We start from the raw sequence: 21,703 nt of genomic DNA, 5'->3' as shown, positions 1-21,703 counted from the left end.
ATAGACAATGCTACAAATATTTAGGAATGACTAATGATGGACCGTTCCAAATTGGCACGGTCATTGCAACAATTATTGTTGAACGTTCCTAATATTGAATCTGTGTAAACAAGATTTTCTTTTAATTAGAACGATTAGGATGAAATTTGGAATGGTTATATTATTTATTTCGGATTACATTTAGAACTATCTTTGTAATACTCATGCTTGAATTTTGGAACTGTATTCATTTGTATTAGTTATAAATTTAGTAACTGTCATTGGAATGGTTTGATTGTCAATCATTGCAATAGTATTAGGCACGGTCAAAAATTTTTATTTGGGACAGTCTTTTCTAACTGTTTTGGGAACGAGTCAATCATATTTAGGAACACTTTTTTAAAATTATTTTAGCAATAGTGTTAGGAACGGTTGTTCTTATTTAGAAACACGTACTTAAAACTGTATTAGCAATGGTTTTAGGAACGATCATCCTTAATTTAGAACACATATTTAAAATGATTTTAGAACAATTTTAGCAATAGTATTAGGAATAGTTATTTATTTAGATTTGTAATATTTTCTTTACAATTACTAAAATTGTTCCTATTTGTTTATTTTATAATAAAATTTTTATAAATTATTTAATAAAATAAATTATAAAAAATAATTTAGTTAATGTGATAAATTATATTTTATTTATATATTTAATAAATTTTAATAAATAATTTAATTTATAAATTAAATAAATTCAATTTTGTAATAAATTATTTTAATAAATTTTTAATTAATTATATTTATGAATTTAATTGATTGAATAAATATGAAATAGTGGAATGTAATAAACATTATGAAACATGAATAATTAAGAAAAAGATATTATATTAAATATAAAATATTATCCAATTATAAAATCGAAAAACAAATAAAACCTAATCTAAACCCTCCTCATCGAGCTCGCATGCATTTCCCTCATCATGGCATCATGCCGACAATCATCGTCTCCATCCGGCTGATGGAATCCTCCATGGCTAGGTTTGGTTGTGGCAGTGTCGGTGGGGGTGGCGATGGTGATGTGAAGATCTGGCTGGAGACGTACCTCATATTCAAGGCCGAGTACTAGGCCCTTGTTCTTACCCCAAACTATAGCCAACCACATATGTTGCTCGGTCATCGCCATCGAAGCCTCCGATTCGACGCGGATATGGTTGTCATCAACGGTAGGCTGAGGCTGTTGATCCTCCATCAGCTTCTGGAACGTCTCCTGCAAAAATAAATAAAATTATTAGTACTTTTAACCAAGAAATAATTGTTTTAAAGAAATAATATTAGTAATATGCACTTTCCGCCACCTTAGTCACTCTCGGCCCACTCCAGCCGCCGTAACCTTTTTTCTTGTAGCATCAGGCGAATAGCTCCATCTGCTTCGGCGGTAGATCGAGCTCTATCTCCTATAGAAAAATAAAATAGTTAGCATATTATTTATAAAATAATATTAACCCTTTAAAAATAATGTAATTTACTTACCGACTTTCTTTTGTGCATGCCGATAGAGGAAGGTCCCCTACAGTGCACATCGAGGACACCGTGGTGCGGCCGCCCAGTTTGCCTTATTCTTTGAGGACTCCTGCTAGAAGTCCTCACTGGCCCAGTATGCCTAAAGTTGGAGCCAGACCTTGCTGTCCAGCCAAAGTGGCTTGACCAAGCTCGACCAAGCGATGGAGAATATCTTCGAGATGTATTTTTCAGCCCACATGTGCAAGATCCGGAAACATGGACTCATCGTCACAGTCCCACTAGTAGGTCATCTACAATAAGAAAATTAAATAAAATATTAGTAAAATTCATTAAACGATTTAGATTATTAGATAATACCAAATTAATTTAAAGTACATTACCTTCATACTCTCAAATGAGAAATGTTGGTGTTCTGGCGGCACTTGCCTTAGACATGACCATGGGTGGGGAAAGTGTCCTTGCGCTACAGCATGCTCGTGCAAGCGGCGATCAGACCTGAAAAGACATGTTAATTAGATATTTTCAAGATAAAATAATACCGAAAAAAATTCATAAACAAATTACCTCGCGTCATCGAGGCTGATGTACTAGGGTGCTAATGGTGGGGGGACTGCTAATGGTGGTGGTGGTGGAGTAGCCGCTGGTGTGTCAAACTGTTGTATGGCCTCCTCAACTGGCGGTGAAGCTCCAGATGGTCCAACAACATTTGATGTCTGCAGGGCGGATGACGGTCTGGCCGTGTCAGGTGGTGGGGTGGTTGAAGGACTACTTCCCCAACCTGGGAAGATCAGACGGCGCTGCTGGAAGTGGCAGGATACGACTGCGGCCACAATCACGACCACACGGTATAGGAAGTGTACCACTAAACATGATCTTTACAAATTGTTGAGAAGTATTAGTTAAATTTTGTGATTATTGACATTATTGTGTAAATAATATTTTTATTGGGAATATTGGCCTAAAGTAAATGCAATTCTCCCTCAATATATAATGTAAATTGACAAAATTAGATCAAAATACATTAGAATAAAAATACACTAAATTCAATTCCCATATTTAAATATCTATATGAATATAAATTTCATTCAATTATAATTATTATATATTATTAACTAATTTAATTTATTATTTAGTTAAATAAATTATATTATTTAATATAAATAATATTTAAGTTTAAAAGTTTCAAAATTTTATATAAATCTTTATTGTTTAATTTAAATTATTTTTTAATTTTTAAAAATACAAATTAATTTATTTTTAATTTACATGACGACAGCGATCATCGCGTTATCATCGCTCAAGCTTCTTGGATGACCGCGATGCAGCAGTCGCCCAAATTTTCCTAACACAATGGTTGCCCAATTGGGGGGCAATGATGACGTCGCCAACATCATCATTGTCCTCAACTTTGGCGACTGATGTGTCAGGAAAATTTGGTGACGGGATGGGGGTGTAATATATAATAGATAAGGAAACAATAGTCTTCTAATAAAAAAAATTAATGTAATTAGCTTCAATTAATTGTGAGGGATAAGTTTGCAATATTTAAGAAAATAAAATATTTTTTTATTTATTTTTAAAATATTGGAGGATATTTAATCGGTTATTTAAAATAGGGGCATAAATATGTAATTTGGCCAATTTTATAGTTAAAAGAAAAACCTTCAAAAAACTGAAAACAAACAAAGCCACATATATTCCAACGTCGTCCGACTCCACACCTCGCTTTACCCCTAATTTTCCTCGACTCCTTTACCCACAAGGACACAACCTTTCGGATCTCTAACGCGCACGGCGGGGAAAAAGATTTCCTTTTGGGCAGCCACATTGACCCCATAATTTGGAATTAGGGTTTTTTTTTTAATCATCCACTCCAAATTGAACCCTGATATCCAAGTTCGTCGACCTAATCTTTTTTGGGGTTTTCCCGAAAGATGATTATTATTTGTTTTCAAGTGATTAGATTAATTTATATCCAATTTTCTGACCCTTGTATAGAGATATTTGACTGATTTTCTCTTCTGCTGTCAATAGGATTCTGCTTTCAATAGGATCCTATTTAGCTTTGCCCAGTTGGCGTTTGCCGTTGGCCTTTGCTCTTTTCTGTGCAATAGTACTTATACATGTACATAGCAGCTGTATTGTAGATAGAAAAATACGTAAATAGTTGTATGTATCTGTAGGTTTATATCTGAAAAATGAAGCAATCAAAGAAAAAGAAGAGATCGCGAGCTTCTAGTAAGGGGAATGCTGAAAATCACGATAAGATTGCTGATGAAAAAGAACAAGGGATTCTGAAAAATTTGTTGGAGGGGTTTGCTTCGGTGTCGGTGGAGGAAGCTGCTTCAGCGTACAGAGAAGCTGACAGAGATCTGAGTAAGGCTGCGGAAACCCCCGGCACGAGTGCAGTCCTGGAGGAGCAGAGCATGACGTGCTCCAGCTCTAGTCAGAATTACGATGCGGGTTCTAGCTCGAGTTCAAATGCATCGGAGGTGTTTGGTGATGCAAATAATTTCCTTCAAGATGGGTTTAAGCAGAAGAGTAAGCACAAGTTGAAGAAAATTGTGGCTTCTGCAGGCACTGTGTCGACAGTGTTGGGGAAAGATTATGTGAGGTCTATCCCAAAGAAGGCTCCTTCTAAATCGAAGGGGTTTCGTGAGGAGAATTGGAGCAAGGAGGAAGCTGAACAGTTCTTGTGCTCAATGCTTGGAGATGATTGTGAATTAAGCTTGGCTGTAGTTAGTGATGTATTATGTGAGTTGCTCTTAATTTTATTTTATAGTTTTCCTTCTCAGTGCATTTTTGTCGAACTGTTATTCCTGTCTTTCTTTCTATTGTTGGAGGATATGTGTGTGTCGTGGGGAGGGGGAGGTTAGGGTGGTGTGTGCTATATGTATTTTCCATGTAAGATTATTTTATTACAGTAAAAACAGTGAGTGGCTGAGTCTTATAGGCTTTTAGCTGAAGATAAAAGGCTATGGAGTGTATATGTATATCGTTGAGAAGCTGGAAATGTATTTTCCAACTCCTTAGTTATAACTCAGGGTTCCTCACTTAGAATAACTATTTATCAAATAGGAAAGTGGATTACGTAGTTTGATCTGAATGAAGGTCTGCATTTCATGGGGTTAGAGATGGTAAATTTACATTGAATTCTGTGTGGTGGATAGTTTTAGATTGATTGTGACTTGAAACCGTCTTTGTTTTTTACAGGTCAATGCGATTATAATCTAGATAAGGTAAGGGGACTTGTTTCTCTTATTTCTTTACTTAAAACCTTAACTTTTGAAAACTAAATGTGCTGTAGCATGTTGCTAAGTCATATCTCGTTGGCAATCCCACTGTTTCAAATGAATGTTGATATGGTATCATTCATGTAAGATGTATGGATTTTCTCTCACTTTTCCTTCAGGATGCACCTCATTTGCATTGCTCAGGCCTTTCTAGCACAACCTTTGTTGCCTTTTCTGTGATGTTTATCTTCTTTTCCAATAAAACTAACATGTATATATGGAACAAAAAGGATGTACCAAGGATATGAAGGACTCCAATTTCAGATCTTTAACTTGCTATACTAACTGAACAAGAGAAACTATTTCAATAAATAATAGTAAAGCCAAAAGTATATACTTTGGGAGACTTTATATATGCATACAACATAATTGGGAAATATATCAGCCCTTCACTAAGATTTACCATTGCTTATCAAAGACAAAATAATAAAAGAGAAAACATCCTAAGAAGCATCTGCAACAGTACCGTAACAGTAACAGTTAAGCCTTAGCCTCCTATCAAAACTGCTATATGAACATTGCCGGTAACACTATATAAAATATAACAGAGAACAACAATAACCATATAACCATTCTGCATGAATCACAAATGAAAACTAAGAAATGCCAGGACTGCTGTAAAACTTTCACTTCTATATCATAAGATAAACTCTGCATGTATGCCATAGTTCACTCACTAAGGGTGCAACGAGCAATGATCTTGAAATCTATCATCGTTCCAACACCACCAAAATCTTGAACCCCATTGTTATGGTGCCACTAAAACCTTGAGGAATGACCAGTATTAGATCTTTATTCTCTACTGTAGTAACACGGAAAAATTGTAAAATTTAGTTTGACTAACTGGATTCTTTTATGATGCTTCCAGACGGCTCTTTGAGATTCCACCTAATGGCTTTGCATGATCCTGTACAATTGACCATCAAAGGCAGTTTACCACATAAATTTTAATGGTTATAACTTTTTATTTTTGCTTTTTTTGCATGTGAATAGGAATTAAGGTTGCTTAAGACTTACTGTTATATATCTGTGTAAGTGGTGTACCGCTCTCATTGATTTGCTTGGTGGTATAGGTGGTTTGGTTTGCGTGAAACTGGTATTGTTCATGGAGATTTATTTGATTATAATTTAGGGTTTTGTTTGGTTGCTTTAATTTCGATTTGGCTTATAGTGATAGCTTTAGAAATTCGACGTAGCAATAATTAACGTTTTATGAGAATGTGTGGGTTCGCATGCCTGAGTGTCTGGCTATGAATTGTTCCGAGTTATGTAAATTGTATTTGTTTTGCCATTTCATATGTTATAGGAGTATCATAGTGCTTTCTAAACTTTGCTATGGTGCACAGAATTCTTGTTTTCATTTCTGGTTCCTTCTTATCTGTCTATCCATGAGATCATCTTTCACCATAGAATAACTGTTGAGTTTTCTTCTAAAGGTCTTGGGATAGAGAGAAAGATATCTGTTTAATGTTCTTATATTGGTTGATGATATCCCTCCTTTTCCAGGCTTTAGATGTATTGCTTGAATTATCAGCTTCCTCTAAAGAGCAAGTCAGTGGCTATTATGAGTCTACTAGCAGAGGAGACGCTCAGTATCTTCTTGAATCAAATTACACTGTATGCTTCATCTATTATCTTATATTTCTGCTGGTTTCTAATGGAATATGCTGAAACCATTTTAATTGCATTTGCTGGTGTGCTCAATAGTTGCATGTATGCAACTGGTCCAGAGTGCATACTTATATATATGCTTGCAAGGAGCATACAACCAAAATCCATGTTTACTGGATAGGTAATCTTTACATTGTGATAAATGATCTGGCTTGAAATCTGAACTGGAAACACCTTCAAATGTTGTTTGGCTTCTCATTAACTTATTTTAGATTCTGATGTTTAAGTTCTTTAGCACCTGAGCTATGCATCTTTTTTCTAATGTAATGTTTCAAGAATACCCTGGAAATAGTTGTATGTTTCTTCATCTATGCATCGAAGGGAGATGGAAACATCTTCTCATGGTGAAAGACCAAGAATATGTTCCGTTCTTTGAGGCCATAAATCTATTCCTTTATAATATCATATACAGCTGCTCACCCTAATTATCTGTAAAGCATGACAAAAATGTATTACCTAAAACCGCCTTCACGTTCATTGAAAGCCCCAATCTTTTCAGTTTCTTCTACCGAATTCCAGCAAAGGCCACCAAGGGGTTTGATTGTTTGAGTGCTTGAGATATGTCAGGAATTGGTTTATCGCTGAAGAGTTTGAAGAGGATGAAATGATAGAACATTGTGGCGCATTTTGCCTCTAGCGCCTCATGTCAGTGATCTTGAGAGAGAGTTTGAACATTTGAAAGGTGGAGAACCCTCCTTGCAGAATGCCTACCACTTTTTATATAGCCCTTCTTTTGATAATTGGTTGGATTCTTCGGCAGTTTTGTCTTCTATGGTTAAGCTATGTCACTTGAGACAATTTGCCTCATTTTTGTATATCACACAAGAGACTGATGAATAAGCGCTGAAGCATCATGCATTCTGAATTGTGTGTGCATTACACCATCTTCGTCTAGCATTTCCTTGATGATTTATTTATTCTTCTGATATTTTGTGCTTGATACGTGGCTGTTTCTGAAGTCATGTGTGATTGGTATGTCAAATTATTCACGATCATATCGATTGATGCTTTCTCTTTTCTTATCTTGGCTTCAAGGTGCATTTTCATAAATGTCTATCAACATGGACTAATTTCAATTCAAACTTTATTATAATGGATTATTGAAACTTATTTTAACATGTCATAATTATCTTACATAGTTATTGTTGCTCTGCAGCTAATTGATGGAATATATGACTCAACTTCTCGATCATCTGATATTGAACTTCAAGACAATATTTGGTTTACAGGAAATCTTTCCAGGTAATGCAGTTCTCTTTTGGTGATTCATCTGTTTTTCTTTTCCAGGATGAATGTCTTTACGTTTTCTGCTCTGAGGGTCTCTTTGTTGAGTAGGAAAGAACATGTAGGGTACGGGGAAGAGGAGGGAGAGGTGAGGCCATCCTTCCCGGTATCCAGTTTTATTCATATCCTGACATGAAGGATGTCAAAGGAGGAATTGAAGTTCAGGCACAAGTATTTCCCCTATCCTTGGTTTCTAGGATGTGAAACCAAGACGTAGTATATCTTTTCTATCCCTTTTTGTGAGTGGGTCTCCTCGAGGGTTGGCCTGTTCATCACCCTAAAGTTTATATATTCTTTTTCTCCTTAATCCAAATACACAATATAATGCTATGTTGAAAGTTGAATATTAACTTCTGCTAAAGGTTCCGCGAGACACTTATAGTGAAAGAGCATAAACATGGAGTAAAAAAAAAGAAATGATGATTAATGTAACTCATGAGTTTAATGTAAGAATGCACTACATAAAATATTTATATAGGCGAAAGATACCAACTGTTAGCATATTCTCAACTGCATTCAGCTTATCCAACGTCTTGTAAAGTTAGGGTAGGGGAAACTTTGGGTACGAATATATTTCTGTTTAATTTTTTTTTCTTGAATAAACTGTCCCTTGTTTACCTGTAATGCGTATCACGAGTGAACAAGCTCTTTCTGAATACGTTTTTTGCTCATATATGGTTTGAGAATGCAGAATTAGGCAAGTTACTGGAAATTTTCTAAGTTGAAGGATAGCAGCTTTTTGTTTATGTTTGGATTTGAAACACATTTCTCTCTTCTTGAGAGGTGATGATAGCGCAATTTTATCTGACAAATAGCAAATTTACTGGAAACAGACTGTTCAGAATAAAAACTTCTCCATGCTCCCAGGAGCTAGTATCTTTCAGGGGAATTAAGAATGTTTTTGTGTTGAAGGCAAATTGAAAAGCATCATAGTTTTTAACGACGAACCTAAGCATGAAGTTCGTGTAGTCTTGCTTGTAGTAATTACCCCAAGAACTATTATGGTCATACTTACATCTTTCACTGTGGGATATGTTTCTCTACCCTAGGATGCTATGGCATTTATGTGTGGCCCAGAGGCTTAAATTGATTTGTCAATTTTGTTTCTTCAGGAATGTTTCAAAAACTATCAAATCGGGTGAATCTCATCATCCGACAGAGACAGGAAACTTGGAATCAGAACTTCCTCAGAAGGTGTTGGAATCCTTGTTTAATATGCCCACACCCAAGACTGCTGAACATGAACCTAACACCATGAACTGGAGAAATGTGGTTAAGAAAATGACATCCCTTGGTCATAGATTTGAACCTGGTGACAGTGAACAAGGATGCCCTATCAATGGTACTTTCAATAGTGTGATTATGTTTACTGGAACATACTTTTGCTTATAAAATGACTTGATTTTGCTGGTCCTTATGTTGATGCCTCTTTATTTTTGTTGTCTATGTTGCATCAGTTTCCTTTTTTTGCTTCTATCTTGAAGTGTAAGTCAATGACACAGGCGTGATTTGATACCTATGATTCTGTATTTTCTGATGGAGATAGATGTAAAGTCAATCTTGTGTTTTCTGAAAGAAATAGAATTTCTAGTTGTCATCTTAACTCTTAAGCATGCCCGTTCAAGATGCAAACTGTCATTTCCCTGTCTGCAACACCATTCTCTGAAGCTGGTGCTTTTCACGTTATGTTATTTGTGTAGTATAATTGGTATTGCTTCAAGTTTCTTCCTCTCTTTCAATTTGGATATGGTACTGGGAGTTCAGTTGTATAAGTTGCTGGGTAGCTATTCTAATCTAGATCATATGAGCTTCATTAATGATATTTTCTCCTTGCAGTGTTGCTTCTCCATGTTTCTGTTCACTTGCCCCCCATGTTGTGGGTTGGGTAATGTGAGTGTCATATCTAGCTGAATCTTCATGTAACTTCTGTTAATGTGTAGCTAAAGGAGATGAATATCAGGTTTACAGAGAAGCTGCGAAACAGCACTGGAATTCAATGAAATCTTACTATCAGAAGGTAGCGTTTACTGTCTTCTGTCTAGTTTGTGGAGCATATGGTACTTTTGGTTTTCCACTGGAGTGATAGTGAGTCTGAGAAGGCAGATTTTTCTGCAGGCTGCGACAGCATTTACAAATGGGGAGAAGGAATATGCTGCATATCTTTCTCAGCAGGTATTAACCTAGAGATGACTTCTGGAGTTCTTCCATCTCACATGTTCAGTGATGTTTGTTTTTATACATATAATTGTTTATTCAATGAGATTCTCAAATGTATCACGTGGGGGTGGGGTTCAAATGGTTCATCCTTATATTGAAGGAGACCAGTTCTTCCTTGTTGGTGATGATCAACAGTCTGTGCTTCAACCACTTGTGTCCTCCACATTTAAATGTTACCATATCTTTTCAAGAATGCTTTAAACAATGCTCTGTTTCCTCAAATTGTGGATTTATCGAACACTCTTCCCAAACCCTTATGAAATAATCACCACCCACAAATATATAATTTCCCCTCAACCCCATGGGTATACTAATAACATCTCTTGTTTATAAAGGCTGTGGCAGCTTCATTCCCCACCACTCCTTGCTGATCGCAAAAGGTTTGAGAAAAAAATTAGTTTTGAGCAGGAAATCTTGAAGCTGTTTTCAGCTCAGAGGAAGGCTTAATTTAAATGGCCAAAAGACTTCCTATAGTTCACTGTGTTTCATGCTAAAGTATTTCATGCTACACGCATTTGGCTAATAGGTACACATAGAGTAAATTTTACTTTGGTCTTCAGCTAGGATTCTGTTATGTTTTGAGTTTTATTTGGAATGTTTTGTCATCTGAATAACTTATCAGTCATCTATATGCAGAACAACAGTAGTCCTTTTTTCTTCTCAAAGGACTACTGTCAATTCTGTGCCCCTTTTTATGGTGGTCCCAACCTTGTCAGCTCTATTGCTTCTCTTTTTTATTCCTTTTGTCTGTCAATTTTTCTTATTCAACATTCCATTTATAGACACTTCTGTTTCCTTTTTAAGCTGGTAAATGGGCTTCATTAAGATTGAAGCCTAATATGGCCTCATCTCAGATTTCATTTCCTGGCAGTAAAATGAGTTTGTAATGGGAGAAATTTTATTATTTGTTATTCCATTAGGAAGTGAAAGGCTGCAATTGGTAACTAGTTTAATAAAAATAAAGGATGTAGAGAAACACCTCCACATTGATTACACAAGTGCCAAAAGGAAAAAGAAAAACAAAGGAATCTTGCAAGATATTAAAGTAAGCAATCTTCTGATGTGAAGATGCTATTCATGCATTTTGTAGTTCAACATCATCACTTGTATTCCTGAACTTCCTCTTAGTGGCTTTTACCAAATACAGTTTATAGCATTAGGCTTCCATGTTACATAGTGAAATATTTTTTCCACGGGCAGGAACCTCTATCAGTTTTGTCCCTCAAAACTTGACAATAGGATGTCTTTGAATGAGGGAAGAATGACATAACATCAAGACTCAAGAATATTATGTTAAGGCATGGAGATAGTCGACTTCTTTTCAGCCAAAAAAGAAGGCTTGTCGGAGATAATTAAGAGTGCAAATGCCCTATATTAACCCTGTCTTATGATTAAGAACCCAAAATTTTGAAGTTCGTCCTATCTGACATGATTTGGTGAATCATTTCTTAGACAACCAGTTATGTTCGAATCTTCACCTTGTGATTTCTTTTGAGGAGATGTATATAAACGTGTATCTGGCGGTAAGTTGGTTCATTATAGATCTTGAATCTATTAGTAATTTTGCTTTTGGACGCTCAAAGTTGTATTGGATTATTTGCTGCATTCTCCTTTTCCTTGGTTACTGTATAATGTATAACAAATATATTTATGTTTATATCACGGCACTTCCAATTGCTTGTTATAAAGTTTTCTATCTTCTTGAAATCATTATTTATTGTGTGCATAAGATAGAATGCATTTATTTGGTTTAACTCTCATGTTATGGGAATACTGACAGCATCTATCTGAATCACTGCAGGGGAGGTTACAAAATAAAATGGCTCGAGAGGCAGATGAAAAGGCTAGCCAGGATATATTTAGTGCTAGGTAGTCATATTGAGAACTAAACTAAATTGATCTGGTCAAAAGTCTATCGTGCCTCACCTATCTGTTGAACTGCAGAAATGAGAGTATTGAAAATGTGATAACGATTGATCTTCACGGACAACATATTAAACAAGCGATGAAGCTTTTGAAGCTCCATCTTCTGTTTGGAGCATATGTGCGCTGTAAGAACCTTTGCTATATTTAACTGGATTAATTACTACTTCTGAAACTGTATGTTTGAAGGACTCAATCATGTGTCTCTTTTCTTGGCCTGCATCTCTAGCTGTGCGGTCATTTAGGGTTATCACTGGATGTGGGAGCCATGGAGTTGGCAAGTCAAAACTGAAAAACTCAGTAAGTTTACAATCCCAGCTTCCTTTTCCATTGTCATATCTCCTCTCTATCACTTGGAGATTTTCTTCTATATTTGAGTGCAAAAGCTTCTGGTAGACATCTAGAACAATTCTCTAAGCAGCTTAATCCTATTTTTCGTTTTTCTCCAACTTATTCTTTACCATAGGATTGTGCTCAAGTGTGAACCTGTACTGTTGGCTTTGTATTATTATCTAGGATCTTATGTAAGACGAGCTTCTACGAATATACTAGATATGCATAGCATATACAATCCATAGGCACTCCAAAATCAAAATGGGGATAAAATATTATGGTATTTGACTGAACAACTGTTGCTTGTGATTGAGATATTGTTTGTAATTTTTCTTGGTGAATATTGCTAAGTTGTGAGAGATCAAATAATACAGAGCTTTTCCACTTTGAGTGCTTAACGCATGCCTGAAATCTTTTCTTTGAGCTTCAGCTTAGAAAGATTTAACTACCTAATTTTGGATATCACTTGTATTAAATCTATTGGTACTATCTTCTGCGCTGCATGCAGGTCATTAATCTTCTGCAGAAAGAAGGTATCACATGGTCTGAAGAGAACCGTGGGACACTGTTCATAAGGCTTGACGGACAGAGAGATTTCAGCTTCCTAGATTCTGGTAGTGATAGTGATTAACAATACACGCGCAGCATTCTCATGTTTAGCCAAAAAGTTGCTAGTTGGCTCCTTGTGTTAGCAAAGAGTTGCTAATGTCAGGTAGATCCCTTGTATTATTACCAACTATTAATTTAGCATTGTAGTTTATCCCGTGTGGAAGATTTCTTTAATCATTGTCATTAGCTGAAGATCGTTGTAACTTTAGATGATTCCAGAAGTAGACAGATTAGAGCTGGACAGTTGCATGTTGTTGTATATGATGTACAAAGTGTCAGTTTGCTATTTGTTCTCCAACTATCCTAGTGTTGTAGCCTGGCCTTGAGCTTCATTTCCTACTAGGTGTTGATTTTCACCTTGGTTCTCCAGATTAGCTACTCACGCCTTAGCACAATGTTCTGTGAGACCAAGTCAATGACGCTTACTAAACTTTCAACATCATAAACTTGAATATGGGAAAATTGTCTTCATGCAAGGGTAATGGTAGTCGCAGAGAATGGTTAGTATTCCGACACTTGCATCAACAAAGGGAGTAAAAATAAGGATAAATTGCATAAAAAAACCTGTGTTTTCAAAATTTAACTAAAAACTTCTTGTATTAAAAAAAAAAAAGTAAAATACTCCATGTATTTTATGAAGTACAAAAAAAATTCTCTTTTTATTAGAAACTTACGGAGAGGGTGCGACACTCGCCTATTGTGGGAGTGGGCATTGTTTTACCTTATTTGGGATATTTTAAGTGTATAATGTTCATTTTGCCTATTTTTTCACATTTAAATATATTTTAAATTAATCTATTTATATTATTATTTTATCTAAATATATTTGATTAATGTAATTTATTTATTGAATCTAATCATATTACAATAAACTATATTTATTTATGAAATATATTAATTAATATAAAAAACCTAAAATGTGTATAATTTTTTTAAATTTAAATTTTGAATTTAAAAAACACAATACAAATTTAATATGCTAAAATTGACTTTTCAAATAAATTTTTTTATGCAATATAAAAGTCAATTTTTTTTTTTTTTTTGAAAGAGGAAACTTTCACTCATATTACTTAACATAGTCATCACGGATTACATAAAGTAGTCTCGGAGGGAGACAGGAAGCATCTCCCTCTTGATTCAAAGCACACCCGGCTAAAACATTAGCAGCTGAGTTGTCCAACCTTCTAATAAAGGAAAACGAAACAGAGGCTATGAATGAAGAAAAGAACCGAATATCTACCACAAGAGGACTAATGATCGAGAGGTTAGGATGAATAGAGGAAAATCAATAGTGTACTACTATCTCCTTCAAGAATTACCGGAGGCCACCCGTGGCGGAGAGTAAAACGAACCGCTTTCCTCGCTGCCAACGCCTCATCCATCTCAACAGTGCCGCTTTTGTCCAAGCGAATTGATAACCAGGCTAAGCATTGGCCATCAGCATCGCCTGCAAGAATTCCAAGACCCAAAGCGCACCCACCAACAAGGACTCCTGCATCAAAATTATTCTTAATGCTGTTAGGGGGAGGGCGAATCCATATAGACTGGTTCTCCAATGGTGCAGTCCAACCGTTGGATATTGCATCTCCGTGTGACGTGAAGGCCACCAAGTAGCTGCGAGCAAATTCTACAACCTGCAGAGGGAGGAGGAAATCCTTGTGTAAGTTTCAAGTTTCTCGTCCACCAAATAGTCCAACAAATCATAATGACAAGGGCGAAGCTAGATGTAGTCAGTTTAAACGAGAGATCAATAATCCACTCTTCCATAGACAAGGTTGGAGAGTCAATGATGTGCCATTGAACATTGTATAATGCCCATACTTGTCGTGCAAAGAAATAGAGGGGAAAAGTGTGAATAGGAGTTTTAGCGTGCAGCTACTGACTCGCAAAGAGGGCAAGAGAACATGTCATAAGGCATATGCTTATGCAAATTGCTCGCGGTGGGGAGAATATTTCGAACAGCTCGCCAAATAAAAACCTTCACCTTGTTCGGCATAGGAGCTTGCCACACTTTACGCCATGTTTGTTTAGCCCAATGCATCCCACTAGAACTCATGTGGACAGACATAGACAAAGTAAGGTGATAAGTGCTACGGACGGAAAAGTTTCCATTGTTCGAGTAGTGCTAGACAATCAAATCCGCCGAACCAACTAAGCTAAGAGGAATTTGCAGGATAAGGCCTCGATCCTCCGACTAAAATAACGCATGAACCAACTCCTTATTCCACTTATTCGAGTCCTTAGAAATAAGATCACTAACCTGCGAAGCATTAACATGAGGGGGTTTTGGTGTGATGACTCGAAATGATGGTGTAAAGGGTAGCCATGGGTCTGTCCAAATATTTATAGAATGTCCCGTTCCAATGAGCTATCTACACCCTGACCAAAAGAGGTCCATCACAGCAATAATATTTCTCCAAGTAAATGACGACCGAGCCCCGAGCTGGGCAACAAAGAGATGAGACTGAGGAAAGTACTTTGCTTTTAGAACTTGACTAACCAAACTCTCAAGATAGGAGCCACCACAATTGCTTAGCTAGCAAAGCCAAGTTAAATGCCTCAAGATTACAAAATCCAAGTCTGCCCTCAAGTTTACTTCTACACATCTAATCCCATGCTAACCAATGAATTCTCCTTCTATCCCTATCATGCCAAAAGAAGTTCGCCGCCAAGGCCTGGAATTCCTGAAGTAATGTTTTCGGCAATCTAAAGCAAGAGATAGCATACGACAAGATAGCTTGCACCACTTCTTGGATGAGGACCACCTTGCCCGCCTGAGATAAAGACTTCTCGTGCCATCCCTGAATCCTTTTTCAAATACGATCTTTTTACTGTCACAAAAAGGGCCTTTTTGGACCGAAAAGCCACTGTAGGTAAATTAAGGTGCAACTCATGTAGTTTTTAAGACAATACCCAACACTTAAGCTAAGTCCTATTGAATATCAAGAGGAGTATTACGGCTTAAAGCGACAGAGGACTTGTGTAGATTAATCTCGTGGTTGGAGGCAAATTTGTAAGTATTAAGAACATGCCGAATAGCCTGCACCATGGGGAGATTTGCTGGGCAAAACACCATGGTGTCATCTACAAAGAGTAAATGGGAAATGCGAGGAGCACCACTACAAACAACCATCCCCAGTATTGACCCCCTATCAGCAGTTGCCTGAAAAAGCGAACTAAGCGACTTTGTACAAAGTAGGAGCAAAAAAGGGGATCGAGGGTCCCCTTGACGGAGTCCCCTTTGGGGGGTGATAGAGCCAAACTTGCACGCACTCAAAACAAACGGGCAAGAAACGAAAGAAACACTAAACATAATGAGATCAACAAAAGCACTAGGAAACCAAGCTTACCCAGCACCCTTTTGAGGAACGACCATTCCACCCTATCATTAGCCTTATTGATATCGCGCTTAAGGTTCATGAAGTGATTCCTCCCCTTAGAGTGAGGTATTTAAAAAATGGTTAATCTCAAAAGCTAACAAAATATTATTAGTGATGAGGCGCCCTGGCACAAAAGATGATTGAGCAGACAGACTTAGAGGCTATCTCGTAAGCCACATTATACAGACTAATAGGGAGATACAGGGAAAGGGATTGCAGCTCGTTGCATTTTGGAATAAGCACGATATTTGTATCATTAAAACATGTAGGAAGAACACGAAATTAAGAAAATTAAAGAACAAAAGAAATGACATCGAATTTGACAATATGCCAAAACTTTTGATAAAAAAGAGGAGGCATGCCGTCAGGTCCAGGGGATTTTAAAGGAGACATACCAAAACAACCTTAGTTACCTTAGTCTGCGTATAGGGTCGTAGAAAGTCCTCTGCCATCTCATCACTCACAATGATTGGAAAGTACTTAGTTCCACTCTGGATATCATCTGGACGAGGTTTACTAGATGTGAACACTCCCTAAAAATACTCTAGAATACACCGCTGGATCCCCTTAATTGACTTAATCCAAGAACCATCCGAGTTATGTAGCTTATGGAATTGGTCTGATGTCTTTGACTTGCTTTGGTATGGAAAAACTAGACCCCTTCCTTAAGCCACAAATCCTTACTACGTTGCTTCCAGAATATTTCTTCATGGATAATAAGTTTGGTGAGTTCGGCCTTATCTCTCAACGTGCTGTCTCGGTTATCCTTTGTCATCATAATCTATTTCTTTGCGATGAGCAACCATTCAAGCGCATTGATTCTGTCATGTGCTTCTCTACCATAAAGACGTCCCCAACAAGAAAGTCAAGCACTAACCATGGCAAGCTTCTCTCAACCGGAGCTCAGCTCAAGATGTCCCCAGGACCGACCAAGCTTTGGTAACAATATCTACACAAGCCGGTTCTTGGAGCGGAGCCGCTTCAAAGCGAAAATATTTCCGACACCCCGAGATATCCCGCTATACCCTTGGCCGAAGCTCAACCACCAACGAGGAATGATCGGAATATGGGGACTCAATATGATGAACACTCACCTTAGGGAATGCTAAAGACCAAAAGTCACTAGCACAGGCGCGATCAAGCCTCTCACAAACGGTGTGGGGTTCCTGTTGATTATTGCACCATGTGAATGTAGCACCCCGAAAGCCACGCAAACCACACTCATCTAAACAATTTTGGAAATTATACATCTGTCGTTCTGATTGTAAAGGGCCACCTTCTTTTTGAGAATGTGCAAGGACTTTATTGAAGTCCCCAGCGCAAGGCCATGGCTGTACCGAGTGATGATGCAACTGACAAAGGAGTTTCCAAAACTCAGACTGTTTATTGGTGTCAGGTTCTCCATAAATCCCTATAAAGTGCCACCGATCTACTGCCTTGTCTAATCTAACAAACATGTCCATGCGGTAGCTAGAGAACAACTGGAGTTGTACTTCCACGGATTTTTGCGAAAAGAGTGCCATTACCCCGCTTCTGCCTCTTGACTCAACACAAAAACCAACTAAACAAATTTAACCGTCTTTTTAAAGATTCAATCTAGCTAGCCTAACACTTGGTTTCCTCCAGAAAAACCAAGTGAGGGTTATTCGCTCTGAGGAGATCCCGGAGGTTTTTAACCGTCCCAGGGTTCCCTAACCCTTAAAAGATCCACAATATGAGACTCATGGCGCCTAATGGGGCTGCAGGGCAGAATATCAGTAAGTGGACCATTAGTTTTGTTCACCCTTTTAGGAATAGAAAAATATGCGGCACAGATATCCTCATCAACGAATTTTCGCTTGGCAAGAAGGCTAGGAGTGGGGTTAGGAGCTGACTTAGTATAGGGGCGAGTTCTCTTAGTGTATTTACGTTTCTGCGAGATGGTGGGAGCTTGGGGTTGATTATAGGAAGGTGGACAAATATAGGAGGAGGAGGTGCTGAATTAGGTAGAGACAAACTCATGGAAGCGGGGGAAATATCTGAAAATAGGGAAGGTGTATGGTTGAGGCAACAAATCATGAGGAGTTCAATCTTGGGGTAGAGGATGGCCAAGTACAAGAACATCGGTTCATTTTCTTTAGGGTTCGCCAATAATGGTGGCAAAGTCAAGTACTTCTTCAGATTTTGTAGAGCTTGTTCGCATTCTTCATTCCATTCAAAAGTCCAACTCAACTGGATTGTTGACACTGAGCCTATCACATCCCAATACACAATCATACTCTCCAAGCTTCAAAACTCTAACAGGATGAGTGAATTTGTAACATTGCACCTCCTCGCAGAAGGTTGAACAGTGTAGCTTACTTAGAACCTTTCCTCCATCTACAACCCTCACCACTATTGGTGTAGTTTGCTCCAAGTTACAGCCCAGGATTTGCACCACCTTTTCATCAACAAAACAGTGGGTTCTCCACTGTCATTGACCCTCCCATTAATTCTCAGTGTTCTACTGCTGGTACTTCCATACATTGCATAGAGGGAGACTGTGTATCCTCCTCATTGCTGTCTTCAGGTTGTTCCTTTCCTTCTTCATAAGTTTCAACCTCTTCATCACTCATCAACAAGTACATGTGCCGCAATTTACACCTATGCCCAAATAAGCTTCAACCTCTTTATCACTCATCAACAAGTACATGTGCCTCAATTTACACCTATGCCCAGGGCTGTAAGGCTCATTACATTTATAGAAAATGTTCTTCTCCTTTCTAGCCTTTACCTCAGCTTCAGTGAGGAATTTTCTATAGGGTGGAACTTCATCTCTATTCTTGACTGCAGGTTTGAATGCAGGTTTATAGGGCTGGCTCTTGTTAGGAAATTTGTATGGGTTCTTGTTTAAATTACTTCACTGCTGTTGATTTGTTTTTCTGAGAATAGCATCCACCATAGTTTCTTGCTTTCTAGTGAGAACAATAGCCTGATTCAAGGCAATAGGCTTCATAGTACCATATATCCTTTAATTTCATCTTTCAACCCACTAATAAACTTCATCATAAAGAAGTGCTCATTCACATTTTTTTATTGAATATCAGCATATAGGCCTCCAGTTATTCAAATTTCTCCAAATATGCATTGACAGTAGTCTCTTGCCTTAGCATGTTGAATTCAGACACTACTCTCTCATAATCAAGATCGTCGAACCTTTCCAGTATGGCAGAAAAAATGGCAGTATCTGCCTTTGCATCTCCTTATACAATGTTTGCCCAGCAACATTCAACAAAATGGCAGAAAAAAAAAACAGAAAAGGTATAGCTAAAAATGGAAACTGGTTGTCTTCTTTGTCGTCCTCCAGCTCCACAGTCTGAAAATATCCTCTACAAAAGTCCTTGAGCTACAGCTCTACTTCTCCAGCTTTGACCCATCTCCTGGCTCCACGTGTCCCACTGTTGGTTCCACTGGAATGTTGAAATCAGGCATGAGATACCTAGCAGCAGCCCCAAATTGATTTTCCACCTCCTTCTCTTAAACGGTGTCGTACCCCTCGAAAATTCCCAAATCAGTTGTGCCCTCAATTGGACGGTCAAGATGGATCGATCTGATCGAGTAATCGTCTCTATAAATCGCGTTTCTGCTACGAAGTACGACACATCTTCCTTGGACAAATTTCAAATCTCAAAAGAAGGGTCGAAATCACGATATCGGGCCAACATTTACTTAAGGAAGCATGAGAGTGGGACAGGATGCAAGGGATTTCGGCCCATTACAAACGATGGAAACTGCCCCTTATGGTGTAGAGATAAACTGATTAACAGGATAGATAAATTTTCATTATATATTTTCAAATTTTAGGTCATTGATAGATACATAAGAAAAATTCTTAGTTAAATTAAATTAAATTTAATTCAATTAATTACACTTTAAGTGTAATATGCTGAATATATAATTAATTCTTTTTTTTTTAATTATAGACCAATTATTTAATGAGTATGTGGTGTAATGAATTCAATTATGACGAGAATATGGGCGAATTAAATTTCCCAGGTAAACAGTATCTTTAATTATTTTATGTATAAACAATAACCGCCAATGCTGTTCACCGCCTATTTGAACGGATCCTTCCAAATTTCTCATTTTTCCTTATTCCCCAAAAGCGATGGAAACGCAAGAAGAGTGACACAAACCCAATTGTTCGATCCTCCTCTGCTATGGACGACACCTCCCAAATCCTAATCACAGCCAACGCTACCGCCGATCACTCCTTCAATGACGACATGGACGGAGAGGATGCAGCAGAAGAAGACGACGAGGAGGAGTCCTGCGACGTGGAGGCATGGGAAACCCTAAGCAAGGGCTTCAAGGAAGTCCAGTCGGTGCTAGATCACAACCGGCGACTGATTCAACAGGTGAATGACAATCACCGCTCCAAAATCCCCAGTAGTTTGGCCAAGAATGTCGACTTGATACGCGAGATCAATTCGAATATCTCCAAAGTCATCGGCCTTTACTCCAATCTCTCAACGAATTTCTCCAGCATCGTTCAGCAGCGGCGCGCTGTCTCCGATAAAGTCGTGAAGAATGTCGAATCTTGAAGTAATAATCCCCTAAATCCGATTTAATCCTTTGCGTTAATATAAGGTTTCAGCTCTTGTGCGCGTGAGTAAAATTGGTGTTTTTAGTGTTGTTGATTGTTGTTTCAGTGAGTCGGTTATGATAACTGTTGGCATGGCGTCTAAGTCGATTTGGTGAGTCAGTTATGATACCTGTTCGCATGGTGTTTAAGATAATTTACTGCTGAGTCAACGGTGGAGGTGGATGTTTGATGGTATGATATTTTGATGCTTATATGTGTCATTTTTGTGTATTTTCTTGTTTGCGTTTTTTATAGAGGATTGTTGATTGATTGATGAGGTGCCGGAATTCTTATTAGCCACAGTTACTGAATGGTGCCTACAGACCAGATTTGAGGTAAACTTTTTACTATATTTAGCTCCACCTTGTTTTAGGTTCCTCTTGTGAATAAATTGGCTGGGGTGGCATATGCTTTGAGTTATGTTTAGATCTAGATTTGTTTAGCTGATAAAATACTGATGGAGACATTTTTATTTGATTAGTTTTCGTTGAAATTGCGAGGAGAATGGATGTATATAACACGGCATTTAGACAGAGAGTTATTTATTGAATAAATTTATAATAATTTTTCTTCTGTGACAAAACCAAATTTGTGAAGTTTTTATGATTTATCCCGGTTCTATCCTAAAACAAATATGAAACCATTTGAGTTAGTAATTTGATTTTCCTTTTTCACTTTTGTTTGCTAGATTCAATTAGACTTCATGGCTAAAAGAGAAAAATCCTGATTTGTGGTTTTCTTCTTAATTAATTATTACCGGTGTAGATGGTATTGCTGTTCAACTTGATCTATTGTTACAAGGTAATTTTGTGTTCAATCAAAAAGATGGATTGCAAAAGGAAAACAAACGTGGATTTGCCTTTATTTTCTTATTATTTGAGATTTTTCTTTTA

At 37.5% G+C, this 21,703-nt stretch overlaps 2 protein-coding genes across 4 annotated transcripts; both read left to right on the top strand.

Annotated features, from left to right (window-relative positions):
- LOC105163956 (SMR domain-containing protein At5g58720) lies at positions 3,181-13,166 on the top strand. Of its 3 annotated transcripts, none has more exons than XM_011082492.2 (11): positions 3,182-4,251; positions 4,711-4,736; positions 6,297-6,407; positions 7,618-7,703; positions 8,858-9,087; positions 9,686-9,762; positions 9,849-9,917; positions 11,764-11,831; positions 11,907-12,013; positions 12,115-12,185; positions 12,727-13,166. In XM_011082492.2, exons 1-11 carry the CDS (start codon positions 3,696-3,698, stop codon positions 12,847-12,849), a joined length of 1,524 nt encoding a protein of 507 aa, XP_011080794.1. In that variant the 5' UTR covers positions 3,182-3,695; the 3' UTR covers positions 12,850-13,166. The 3 variants fall into 3 exon arrangements, with proteins under 3 accessions (XP_020550473.1, XP_011080794.1, XP_011080796.1); XM_011082494.2 differs by having other exon boundaries at positions 3,183-4,251; positions 9,861-9,917; XM_020694814.1 differs by lacking the exon at positions 6,297-6,407 and having other exon boundaries at positions 3,181-4,251.
- LOC105163955 (protein EARLY FLOWERING 4-like) lies at positions 20,276-20,850 on the top strand. Its single transcript, XM_020694331.1, has one exon. The coding sequence runs from the start codon at positions 20,386-20,388 to the stop codon at positions 20,767-20,769; it is 384 nt and encodes a 127-aa protein (XP_020549990.1). The 5' UTR covers positions 20,276-20,385; the 3' UTR covers positions 20,770-20,850.

This window comes from Sesamum indicum, linkage group LG6, assembly GCF_000512975.1.
Source record: "Sesamum indicum cultivar Zhongzhi No. 13 linkage group LG6, S_indicum_v1.0, whole genome shotgun sequence".
Lineage (NCBI taxonomy): Eukaryota > Viridiplantae > Streptophyta > Magnoliopsida > Lamiales > Pedaliaceae > Sesamum > Sesamum indicum.
The sequence above is the reverse complement of the archived record's forward strand: the minus strand, read 5'-3'. Positions and strand labels throughout refer to the sequence as shown.

What these genes read in the sequence shown, in the direction of transcription:
- LOC105163956 (XM_011082492.2), top strand. Translation starts at nt 3,696, where the DNA reads ATGAAGCAATCAAAGAAAAAGAAGAGATCGCGAGCTTCTAGTAAGGGG. An exon ending in CTGCATATCTTTCTCAGCAG is followed by an intron (nt 9,918 to 11,763) that starts GTATTAACCTAG and finishes GAATCACTGCAG; the next exon opens with GGGAGGTTACAAAATAAAAT. An exon ending in AGTCAAAACTGAAAAACTCA is followed by an intron (nt 12,186 to 12,726) that starts GTAAGTTTACAA and finishes CGCTGCATGCAG; the next exon opens with GTCATTAATCTTCTGCAGAA.
- LOC105163955 (XM_020694331.1), top strand. Translation starts at nt 20,386, where the DNA reads ATGGACGACACCTCCCAAATCCTAATCACAGCCAACGCTACCGCCGAT.